The sequence below is a fragment of the Dromaius novaehollandiae genome, chromosome Z (assembly GCF_036370855.1).
Source record: "Dromaius novaehollandiae isolate bDroNov1 chromosome Z, bDroNov1.hap1, whole genome shotgun sequence".
Taxonomy (NCBI): domain Eukaryota; kingdom Metazoa; phylum Chordata; class Aves; order Casuariiformes; family Dromaiidae; genus Dromaius; species Dromaius novaehollandiae.
Window position 1 is genome coordinate 44,098,053 of NC_088132.1, and position 13,294 is coordinate 44,111,346.

Genomic DNA, 13,294 nt, shown 5'->3' on the forward strand with positions numbered 1-13,294 from the left:
GTTACTAATATTAAAAAATAAAAATGAAAACAAAATAATCTGCCATATATCTTAACAGCAGGCTTCGAAATGTGGATTAGGTCATCATTCTGGTTTCTGATTTTATAGAAATTGAGAGCTTACCCACATGGCAGAAAAGAGCAGAAGCCACAAAACAAACCATAAGATACCATGCTTCAAATCTGTCATTAAGTTGCCTATGGCACTAAATTAAAACCATAAATTCTATTTCAAAGAAATATTATGTAGCAGATTTTAAGACTTTCAGAAACCTAATCACTGCCTATAAGAAAGAAAGTATTTTCAACCAGCCAATTCAAAAATAAAAAAAAAGGAGAAAGATGACATAACAGACAACTTCCATCACATTATTTGTGTGTTACCTAAAGACTATAAAAAGTTAATAATCATACTAATTTGGTCCCATTACTATGAAAAAATTGTAAGAAGCCAATGATGATAATTCTGGCAGAGAATTATTACTTTGCTCCCAACACACACAGAAACATATGCTGGAGACCAGTGTGACTTCTGTTCAAAGGAAAACTTGTGAGTGAAGCTTTCCTAACATCCAGGGAAGATTTTGACCAGAATAATGATTCTCCAGTGAGTATACAATGCTGCAACATTAGCATGACAAAGGTTTCTTCCTTAAGGAATCCTGAAAGCTCTTGGACTGTTTTTGGCAGTTCAAGTGAGAAATCCGTATTCTCTCAAGAACATATACTCCCCTTCTTACAGAGAGGGTGTACTAATTCTGCAAGCTCTGTTTACTCTGAACCAAACACCTTCCTGAATTGTCAAAGGTTGTTCACACTTCTAATTTGCCCTTTCCCCAAGACAGACTAGAGCACTGCTCAACATTTTTTCTGATAACACACTGACATTAAGAAATGCACAGATTCTGAGCCTTAGTCTACCAGAAGCCTACTGTCAGAACAATCTTACTTCAGAAGCTGCCAGGCATGTTCACTGGAAAGAGACTTGAAGGCTCCATTGATCTGTTCTCTTGCACATTCTGGACCAGTCAGTAATACCCCTCAGGGCAAAGCATGATTGAGTTTTATCTGTTTCTTACTTCGGTATCTCTGTGTGGATTGTTCTTCCTCTGATATACCTCCAGCAGGCAAGTAGGATTTAAGAAGAAAAGAAACAGAAGCTAGAACATACTGCCTCTTCAAGGAAGAGGGACAGAGTTCATTCTTTACACTTGCTATAAGCATCTGACATTTGGAGCATTTTTGCTCAATGTTAAGTTCTGGCAGTGAACCAGAAACACAGATCCCAGCCAGCAAGCTTGGAAAGCAGCCCAAAGCAAAGTTCACTTAGTTGAACTTCAGCTGTCCAAGAATCCAACAAATACAACTGTTTATTTCCAAGTCTTTTGTGAATTAATAGGTACAATTTCTACAACATGACTGCACTGGCAGTATTTCCTCTGCTGACACAAAAATAAGAGAAAGGGTAAGGATACCAAAGGTGCATAGACCACGTACTTACTTTGGCCCTGTTTCTATTGACAAGAAACTTTACAATCTTGGATTAGCACAAAGGAGTTTTATAAGATTTATAAATATAAATCAAATAACAGAAAAAGGCAGGGGAGCCCTTTACAGTTATGTGCTCTTAAACAAGATTAGTTTTATATAAATACCATGAGCCACAAATTACTAGCGAATTACTTAACAACAACCGATAAACAAGTGAGCTTTCTGGCGATGCATTACGAAGTGCAGGAATGTCTCAATTTTTCTGAGTCAGTAAGAAAAAAAAGTTAACGATCTCTACCATTAAGCTTTCTGTTACTGCTGCAATGGACTGTCCCAGAAGCCAACCACCTCCTCGTGTCTCTTTGAACACGAAGATTTCACATAGCCAGAGACAGTGTGGCAAAACGAGACCCCTAAAGCGTGGGTACGTCTCTCAATGGGATAAGTTTAAGGACCTCATGATGCATTATATAAAATGCATTTAACGAAACGTCTTTAGTTAAATAACCAACTCTTGTAAATGCTTTTAATATCTGTGTAACTGACTTGAAAAAGTTAAAAGTGTGCAATTTGGTTAAATGCATCAATTATGATTTTAGCAAGAATCCTAAAAACATTTGCCTTAAAACCAAACCTGCAGAGGAAGCTAAGAGAAAAATGACTCTAGGAGTACTGGCTTGTTAATCACACTATTAAAGGAGCACTGATTCATGGATTCTGGAAAGCAGAATTGGAAATACAGAGCAATAACAGTAAGAAAATAAAAAGTAGCTTTAGAATAATTTACAAATAATGAATCCATCACTTTAGCACTGTTTTATGCATTTAATATGAACAACTTTTTGTATATTTACCACAATCTTCACCAAAAGCTGACTTATCTGACCCTTTTTACAGCAACTATGTTTTATACTCAAACTATGATGTCTGAAGCCTTTTAAAAATGAATGACAAATATTAAAACGAACTAGAACTGCAGTGAATGTCTATCAAAATTCTTATATATTAATATTTATAGAAACAGAAACTGGCTTGCAAACACATCTATAAATCTATACTACGATACTTTGGTTACTTCAGCCACAGCAGACAAAAGAGGAGTTCAGAAATGTAAAATCTCATGCTAATGCTTATTTTCTGTTACCCCACTGCATACATTTTTAAGAGCGTCATTCTCCTGCAATGAAATGTTAACAATCAGATGTATTCCCCTGGCTTTGTCACCATATCATGATGTTATAGCTTCTTTCTGACATATTTACCTTTCACAGCATAGTTCATAGCACTAGAGACATTATGGACTGACTCATCTGTACCTGCCATCCTGACACCCAAGCCGGACTAAAAGTCCTTTAGTATGGAGAAATAACAGTGCCTTTGTAGTGCTTGTCCCATAGACAGTATAGCTTATAAGCTCTTGTGGTTGGTTTACATGCTGAAGGCCATGCGTTACAGTCTTCCTGTATTACTGTTGTATTTTAACATTTGGGGGAAAAAAAAGGCAAAACACTTTAGATGACTCAGATGTTAGAAGAATGAGAACACACTTTTTTTTTCCTCTCCACATTTCTGTGTCTCATGAGCCTTATTTGAACATATGTAGTAACAACAACTCTTCATTATTCAGTCATAACTGGTCTTCTGGCACTGAGCTCCACCTGCTGACAATTTTTTCCAGTATTACACAGTCTCCATACAAATACTCAGTTTTATCGGTGCTTCCAGTATAATGCTGCAATATGCAAAATGAATCTACATGAACTATGCCTATGCTGAGATAACCACAAGCTTTCTAAAGAGGACCTGAAATAGTGTCATCCTACCACCCTTATGTCCTAAAGTGTTTTATTCTATTTAAAAGACTTAAATAGTTTTTGGAAAAAGTAAATACATGTTCTTAAAGATAATGGGTTTGTAACTTTACACCTTTTTTTTTTTTTCCCTCCCCCCCCTTTTACACCTTTTTATCATGTAAAGAAAAAGGAGATGACATATTAAAGTGGCATACATATTTAATCATATTATCACTAAACAAAATAAATTGCTATTTTATATTAAATAAATCTATTGTCAGGCTTTCACAGCTCCTGTGAGATTTACTATTCTGTAACAGTACCCATGGCCGTACAGATTCTGTATTTTTCAAGTCTTACTATGAAATGCAAATCACCATCATCTAAAGTCTCATGTACTTAATTAAAGTTATGCTGGCACTGCAATATTCAAAGTCTTCCTGATGTTTTTAATCAGATCACTAGACCTAAAGAAGGAGGTTTTGTTGTTTGTTTGTTTTAATTATGGTGGGCTGCTGCCATGCTCTATTAACCATATTAATAGCAAAAGTCAAATAGACAAATCTTAAGACAAATGACAGGCCATATGTTCACTGATTAAACATCTAAATACTAAAAACCTAACTCAAGCTTGCAGTTACTGGTTAATTTTTGTTAAGTGACATGATACATAACAATTTGGATACTACATAGTTTTGGCAAAAGGATACCTTTTTACCAGAATTTATCAACTATTTCTGAACAGCGATCTCCTTACTTCGATGCAAGTACAGTAGAATGAAAGTTTGATCTGATTTTCCTGCTTGCATAGTGCACAATATGATAATTGCATAATTATGCTAGGGCTCAAAGGAATTATTTTAAACTTGTGGCACCTTTAGCATTACAATTATCTTTATCTCGCTTAGCTCTAATGGTATAAATGCTAGAAATAAAAAAGTGTTTTACTTTTCAACATATAAAATTCTTAAATGCAATTGCAGTTCAGGACTAGCCAAAACAGAACTTTTTTCTCTTCCTTGCTATGCCATCATCATGAACAAAACAGAATCTTCCAGTAATTTCCTTATTCCTCAAAATGTTTATATGAACATCAATACACAACTTGCATTCTATAAACAAGAAAATATATTGAACAAACCAACATCATATTGAAGATGCACTAATAAAATAGAAACCGTCCTACAGTTAATAGAGGCACTGAGGTAACAATCTGTCTATAAGAACACCTCAAGCAGCACTTCAAAACTGCATTCCTTGTCAGCATCCTGTGGCACTGTTATCTAGTGTAACAGATGGAAAACAAAACAATTTGCAAATTATTTCCCTAAGAAATTGGCTGTATTTATGTGATATCATATAAATAAAGAGATAGGCAACTTCATAAAGCTGTTTTGTATATAACATTGTTAGTAACAAAATAAACTTCAACTTGTGACAGAGTGCACGGTCTACTTCATGGGCAAGAAAATATGCACGCTCACAGCACAAGCCAATACTAGTTCTGTCATTCTTAAGAAAAAAATCGTAAAACAACAGTTTACAATGAATTTTTGAAGAAGGATAAATAGCTACGTTGGAGTCATTTAGATGACCTGATTTTAGACAAAAACCTAAATGGATTTATAGCCTAGGAAATAATGATCTTCCTGAATGATTAACTTAAGAGACGATGCCAGGATGAGCAACAGCATCAAGAATATGCCATTATTGATTGTTGAGCATCTGCATAATGTTAAGGAGTTTTAAAAAAAAAATCCTGTTATATAAATTGACATGATGTTTATATAAATAGTCCATCTGTCTATTATTTTTCTTCTTTTGATACAGTAAAGTTTGCCCTCTCAGTACAGAGCAATTTGGAAAATGTTTAATTTAGACTACTGTTGTTTCTAACACTAGTCAATTTCATTAGCACAGGATATCAACTCATGGGCTAAACAAAACTTACATGTAGTTTGCCCTTCTTAAGTAATTCACTCACACATGAAAACACCCAGCATTTAATCTTGCTCCTTTAATGATGCCTACAAATAAATTATACTATAAAATCCTCTGAAGCCAAAGTAAAATAGCAAAATTTTTTCTCAGCACATTGAATGTATGCAAAAATTTCCTCACTTCTGTTTCTGAAAAGGAATTAATCAGAACTGTCATTTTAGAGGTTTCGGTATGTACTACTTTCAGCAAAAAAGATAAAATAGGTAACTTTTTTGAATAAAAGTTCAGAAGCAAGTATTCTTCACTTTACACTGTACATAAATGCAACAGTGTTTTCTCCCATATATTCAGAGATTTGGACACTGGAAGACAGACTTCAGTAACCTTGAACTGAGGTGGAAGAATACCATTCTACTGAAATTTTATACTGGTCATTTCAACTGACCCTTGCAGAGAATATCCACTAACACTACTGCAGGATAGTACAAGAAACAACTAACGAGATAGCCTATAAAAAAAAAACAAAAACAGAAAACAAAAAACAAAACCCTCCTATTCCTTCACTACCACTCTCCTGTTCCTTCCTATTCTCTGTCCTCATCTTTTCGAGTTTTATCATCTCCTCCTAGATTATATTAAACATATAAGGTTCATAAAAATAATGTTCTGTAGCAATGAAAATGGCAACCACCCTGCCAGCGCCTTTTAAATGTTAAACAGTAGTAATACAGGCAAGAGAATACTGACAAGTATAACCGTACAAGAGGAGGGGAACAAAAAAATAAACTTGGTTCCACAAATAGAAAACGAGAAAAGCATCTCTCTCTCACATGCAACCATTTCCTTATCATTTCACTGAGCTACTGCCATGCTCTGCGAACCAAAAGTAATGGCACACCAAATATCAAAAGAAAAGAAGTCTCAAACATCTCATGTATGTGAAACCTAATCCATAAAAGCAAACACTACTGCCCATCCCTTTAGTAAACACATATTGTTTGTTTTTTAATGTGGCCTACTATCTCTACCTTACACATAGCTGTATACAGTTGGGAAAAGAAAGTCACACACAATATTAACAAAGTAAAGCACTTATTTAAATTACAGTGTCCCATCAAGTAATACAAAAAGTTCATTTTGATTGTCAAGAGCATGCAAGTATTTTAAAAATAAATTGCACAGAAATTGGTGTTTGCAAATATTAGTTGAACAGTGATTACATTATGTTAAATTCATTTCTCAATTACATGTGTGCTGTGATTCCAACAGGTTTTACTGCTAGTTGTTTTTTTTTTAATCTACAACTGTGAATGTACTTCTTCAACATTGCCAATGTAATTATCAATAGCTGCTCACAGTTTATATACTTATTAAATCTACTTAAGGATTTATATTTTTGATTATAAAACCATCTAATGAGAGTCTAAGTATCAAGGGTGCAGCAGGCCAAACAAAGTCTACCAATGTACAGAGAGAGTTACAAGAGACGGAATTTCTGCAACTTGAAAAACAACAACTGATTAACAGTTTTATCCAGCTAAGTAAGCCTTCACAAATGCCAAGTGAGGTGAGTTCACTTCAGTCATCATGCATATGAATGTTTTAGGCCTCTCACCCCAGGACTGAAGTACAATAGCAAGATTGCATGATCTAGTAAAACAAATATAAAGCTTACCATAGAAGTGACTGATCTGGCATCTTCTTCATAATTCACTACAGGTGGTGGCTCTTTCCCATCATTCTCTTGAACCTTTTGTTCCAGTAGTTCTTTCTGTGCTGCAAATTTTGCCTCAGAGCATCTTAATTGCTGAACTGTTTGCTTGAGTTCTTCCAGTGCTTGCTTTTGGCTCAGCAAAAGTACAATACTGCAGAGAAAAACAACAAGACAACTTAGAAACATACATGATTTAAAATACATACTTTGTTTCATGAAAGCTACACCAAAGAAAGCATATTCAATACTGGAACTTGTTTATTTTCACTTTATCCATCCAGTTAATGAAGGAAATTTTATTAAGTTTTTATAAGAAAGAATGTGAAAAGTCTTGAACAGAGTTATTACTCCAAAAGCATACAAGCATGAAACAAATATTAGAAAATTCCCAAAGCTACAAGATAATGAAAGCAAACACCTATCTAGTCATTCCCTTTCTTCTTCAATGCATTGCAAAAAACACGTTGTAATAAACACAGGAGGAACTATTATTTTCATTCAGTTTGACTGAACCGCTAAGGTTCCCTAAACTAATTCATATTTGAGTAAGAAGAAATAGAGAAGAAATACACTTTTACATTATTATTTGCAGTGATAAGGAATCCACTGCAATCCAAGTAGTTGTTATAATGGTAATTATCTTCACTATTAAACTCACATCCAGTATAAATTTATCTAGCTTCAGATTAGATATACTTGTTGTGTCTATCTTCTGGACTGAAAGGTCTTCTACTGTGCAAGTATTTCTGGACTGCAGTCAAGATACTCTTCAACATTCTCTTTATTAAGCTCAACAAAATCAACTACACAAGGGGATAAAAGAAATTCTTTCTTGTTTTCTACACATTTTTATGGCTTTTCTCTGAACCATCTCCTATTTTTCAACATGCATCAGAACTGGTACCCATATTTGAACAGCAGTCTCACCTATACAACAGTCTTCTGATATAACATTTCACCATTTATAGATTCAGAGATCACATACAGAATGCAGTCTGAGTTTACCACTATCTCATCTCAGCATTTTAGTCACTTTTCTTCCACATCGCTGATTTAAAATAACAATAGTAAAACAAAAAAGGTTCAGTAATTCAGAGTAAGAAGATTTAATTACAGTTGTTTCATTTCTAGTAGCCAGCTTTTAGTCTGTTTATTGATTCACCTTTTTGTGAGAGATTTCAAACCTACATTCCCACATCAAGAGACTTCAAACTGTTACCCTATAAATAAAATTTTGTAGAAGACCCGAGGTTTTCCTTTCCCAAACAGCTGTAGCATATCCTACTGAAGGCTGTATAAGCTCTAGATGCTTCAGGCATATTATAGAGCTTGACAAAGATCTGTGGGGTGTGAGGGAGGGGAGAACCTTGCAAGTGGTCTCATAGCAGACCCCCCACATAAAAAGACTGTTGCTGGCTCCTACCAGTCTCTTATACTCCAATTATCAAGAGTTCAACCTTTTTGCATGGAACTGGAGAGCCATTTGAAGAGACACTGTTTTGTTCTGCCAAGCTGGGTCTTGAGCCATCCCATCAGCACAACAATTAAATTAAAGGAGCTGCCCAGCTCTCTAATTTTTTTAGGATCTGGAGCAGGGAAGGGTTATATAAGAGATGGGAAGCTAACTTTTTTTTTTTTTTTTTTTTGTATTGCTGATAATTCTCACTAAAACAAAACAAGATTAGTGCAGGTTATTTCACATTTAAGTCTTAGGAACTGCATTACAGACAATTTCCTCTCAAATTAATTTATTTTGGTATTTGTTATACTCACTCTGACTTCTTTTCACAAGTTTTAGAAGATTCTTCTATTTTCTTCTCTAGTTCCAGCACAAGTTCCTCTTTGCTCAAAAGTGTCTGCTGCGTCTGCACCAGCTCTTCTATTACCGTTTTTAACCTGTGATACATACATTTCAGAAATCAATGGTATGCATACACAAACTGTACATATTTGGGAACACTGTCTTCTTTTTCTAAAGATAAAAAAAGAGAATTAGTCTTTAAATTATGTTACTTGCTGCTTGATGGCCTTTTTTTGTAGCTATTGCTTTATATTATGTTACTAACCTTTGTTATTACAGTAGCAATACTTGATTGCGTATACGTACATGATCTACTGCATGCACGCTCTTCTATCAAGAAAAGTTCCTCTAGAATGCATGTTAAATTATGTGGATTAACATCTTCCTAATATATTGCTAATTCACGAAAAACTGTATGAAAAACAAAAAGCTTCCCAGTATTGCAGTCCATATTAAATAAATACGTACAATCAGTAGTTGTGACGTATTCTCTCTGGAAATAATAAAACCAGAACCAATAGGTCTTGCATTAGGTGTTAAAGCAACACTCATCTCATTCTAAGGAGTGTTGCTTTAACTCGTATGAATGATATGTATATTCTTCTCTATGATTAGCAACTTTTTTCAAAAGCCCTCAATCTTTGGTAATGGTAAATCCAAAGTAAAGATAAACTTGTACAGAAATACTCAGCACTAACTTGCAAACTGTTACTGCACAATAAAAACATTATTGACACTTTGCAATTATACTGGCAAGCATTCCAATACCAAGAAAGTCAACAAATGTAGAGTAAGGCTTTGTGATATACCTTTCAGTCAACTCTACGAAAAGCAGATAAAAGGCTTACATAATGATGACTTCTAAAAAACTCATCAAAATATATGCTTTGACATCAGGCAATTGCTAAGCCAGGAAAATACTTTGAAAAAAAAAATAATTTCCATCTTGCCATTCCTCTACTCATCTTCAACTATCTTTCTCTGCTTGCTCTGTATTTTCAAGCACAATTTCAGAAAAAAGGCAAAATACATACTGTACTTGTTACTGCACAGATCTATTGCCCAAAACTGTCCTTGACTGGGGAGTGGTAGAGGAGGTCAACTAGATAAATTACATGGCCTTTAGATATCTATGAGCTGTGTTCCGCATGCCCTGTATACCAAAATGAATAATTTGATCCTAAATATGGTATTACTTTTCTCCTCCTGATCTATTTTGTACATTGTTGATTAGACTTTTTTTTTCAGACTGTCCTAGGTCTTAGCAGAAAAATTAGTATAAAAAACCATATAATGGAAGAAGAAAGTTAATTTCCCACATAACAAACATCTGTGTGTGCTTATTTTGATAAAACAACAAAGCTTAAAACATCTGTATCTCTTAAAGAAATATCACCACGACTTCCTTCTAATAAATTTTTTTTTAGGTTATCACAACCTGTATGCTGCACTTCTCAGAAATGACAATTTTCTTACACTGAGTCTCAAATTTATTATTAACAATAAACTTTTTTCTTTTTATACCTTGCTAAAAATATTTAATTACCAGTTTTGTAGCTGCAAATACTGCTTTCATTAGTTTTTTAATTAACATTGTAATTAACGATGTATTAGCTTAACAATCAACTTACGAGGAGCAGATTTTACATCTAAAAATCAGAAACCAATACTCTAAAAGTTAAGACCAAAATAATGAGACTGTTCATCACTGGAGTGTATGATTGCATACATACAGAATTAACACATTAAAATGTTTTGCCATAGCAAAAACATCTGATTTTATGTCAGAGCATAAGATTCAAACAGGAGGTTGATGTAGTTCTCTCCAAAACATCTGAGGTATTTTAGGATGTTTCTACTTAGCTGAGGAAAAACAGAACAAAACAAAGCAAAGCAGCCAGGCACACAAAAATAACTTATCTTCTTTTACTCAACCTTCCTGTTTTAAACAATAATTTTCATTCAAACTGGCTAGAATCGACATCTCTGATGCTGCCTTGTATCACACCTTGGTTACAGTTTGTCAAAGGAAGTTTCTTGTGGCCTCACACACACTTCCTGGAAAAAGTCAGTTTAGAAGAGGTGTTTTAACTACTAACCCTTTAGTCACTGCAATCTTTGTTAGCTTTAATAATCACACAATCTCAAATTTTCAGGTTCTAATGGAATGAGGATGTAAATAAAGAGGGAAAACCTCTGCAAAACAGCTCTCTCCAAATGAGATGCATTATTCTGGCAACCTAGAAAACCTTCTTTCAGATTTCTTTAGTCATTAGCATTACATTGTCTCAAATACTAGTAAGTATAAATGTTTGCACTGTACGAAACTTACATTTCGGAAGACTCCTTTTTTTAAATTAATCTAGATATTAATTCATATTCCCACTGATCAACACTTATCTCCTTAAAGTTGTTTCCTCTTGGTTTTTAATCCAAGCATCTTCTAAGCACAAACTTTTATTTTATTATGCTTTTCAGAATGTCTCAACACTAGAGTCTGTGCTCAACACTTATCAGGAGATACCACATCTCTCATTACTTAGAAAAGCTCTCTAGTAAACACTGACCTTTAACTACCTCTCTCTGTCAAATCTTCTTTATTCATAAACATAAACTTACCTGAAAATGTAAAACTGAGGCAGTTTTCCTCATCATTTATTCTTAAAATATATTTTAAGACTTTCAATCAGTATTGCATGTAAAGCTATCGCAATTCTGCTCACTGATCTCAAAAACGATACAGTAACCTTGAAAACACTCAGAGAAAGATGACAAGCTTGATAATTTGTGAAAGGAAGGACTAAAGTTATAGACTGTTTGGTATGGAAAAATGATGACCAAGTAAAAGTATGGCGGAAGTTTACAGCATCATGAGTTGGGTGGAAAGGAACATGTTGTTCCTATTCTCGTCCAAAACGAGCTTCGAGTCATAAAACAAACCTAAGTAGTAATAGGTCCATATAACATGAAGCTAATCTTCGAAATTCCTTGATCTACAATATTGTGGGTGATAGATACTTACACATATTGAAAATGACTGGACAAACTCACACAAGAAAAATATCTAAAGCCACGAGAAACAATATTACTTCTGGCTCAAAAATTTGAGCTACAAATTATGGGAGCTGAGAACATATTCTCAGGAAATAACATTGCATACACATTCTGTTCTTGTTCTCTTTCCTCGACTTTCCCCATGGGCTAATGTCAGAGAGAAGACAGTTGGCTAGGTCAACCTTTGGTCTGACCTAATACAGCCAAGCTTCTTTGCTCAGAGGTCTTAATAAAATCTATACCAGCAAGTGGACATCTTGAAGTCAGCAACACTTAAAAGAGCTATTTGATTCCTGTTCGAAAAATAAAATCAAACCATAGAATCTCTCTCTCAAATGTATAAAATAATTTAAATTGCATGAATATAAGCTTTATAACAGGATACACTGGAAGTTGTATTAAAAATGTGTATTTGTGCAGATATGTAGATAAATATTTACAGACACAAGCACTCATTTCATCAAAATCTTTTACTAAAAAAAGCAGTGGTTCAGCTGTTTTGCCTAGACATTTAATAGCTTATTTCTAAATACTAGGACATGGAAGACAAGTGAAACAAGAAGTTATTTATCTTTTTGAGCTATGAAAGGTAGAATTTATATAAAAAAGAACTGTAAGGCATTTTAAAAGGGAGATTGGGTATATTTTTTTCCTGACGTACAACTTACACATAGCTACCTACATACAGCTTACGCAGGAACTAAGCTCAATTTAGCAATGATACAGAATATATCATAAACAAAAGCATGTTTAAAGGGGTGGGAGAGAGGACAGCTAACAAAAAGGAATGAACAAAATCCAGAGACGCTCAATAGTGTTGAGGAGACATAGGGATTAGAATAATTTACAGAAGACACACTGTAACATGTTTGCATTTGAAATGCCTCACTTCTATTACACTCCACACTATAATTTTGGTTTACAGAAAAAACCTGAATGAAGCAAAGGTCATAGTTTGATTAAGATGACAAAAATTCAAAAAAAATACATTGATTTTTTATTTGGATTAGTTATGCTTTCTAAGGACAAAGGGTCAAATAAATCAAACATGGATTGAAATACATTATAGAAATAGATTATAGACATAAGAAGTTCATTTACTAATGAAATTCTGAATTTACTATTTTATAATCAATATAAAAATATGTACAATTAATAGTTGCAGTCTCACCAGTGACTCTATCAGACCATTTCATGGCAAAAGGTGAGGCTGACAAGATAACAAGAATATTAGAACATAAAGATACTAAACCTCAGCAGGAGATGTGTTCTCCAATAATAATTGATTAAAGGTGTGATTGGGGAAATTAATAAAAAGAAAACTGCAGAACAGATTAACAGAATATGTAGAGAGGGAGTTTATCACCTTGAGTAGCCAAAAGCGCCATGAAATGTAATAAAAAGCTACATCTATGTTAGTAAATTAATACACTTTAAAAGGTCATAACAAAGAATAAGAATTTTTTTACAAAACAAAAACAAGACACCTGCAAAATAAGTA

The 13,294-nt window shown here is 34.0% G+C and overlaps 1 protein-coding gene across 8 annotated transcripts in view; it reads right to left on the reverse strand.

Annotated features, from left to right (window-relative positions):
* The window catches only part of LOC135324785 (tyrosine-protein kinase Fer), a 183,670-nt gene that overhangs the window by 123,743 nt on the left and 46,633 nt on the right, over positions 1-13,294 (reverse strand). For all 8 annotated transcript variants that reach the window (XM_064501705.1, XM_064501704.1, XM_064501703.1 and 5 more), the window contains 2 exons: positions 8,712-8,834; positions 6,900-7,089 (listed from right to left, as the gene is read on the reverse strand). In XM_064501705.1, coding sequence (XP_064357775.1) covers positions 6,900-7,089; positions 8,712-8,834 — 313 coding nt within the window. The remainder of the gene's footprint in view (positions 1-6,899; positions 7,090-8,711; positions 8,835-13,294) is intronic.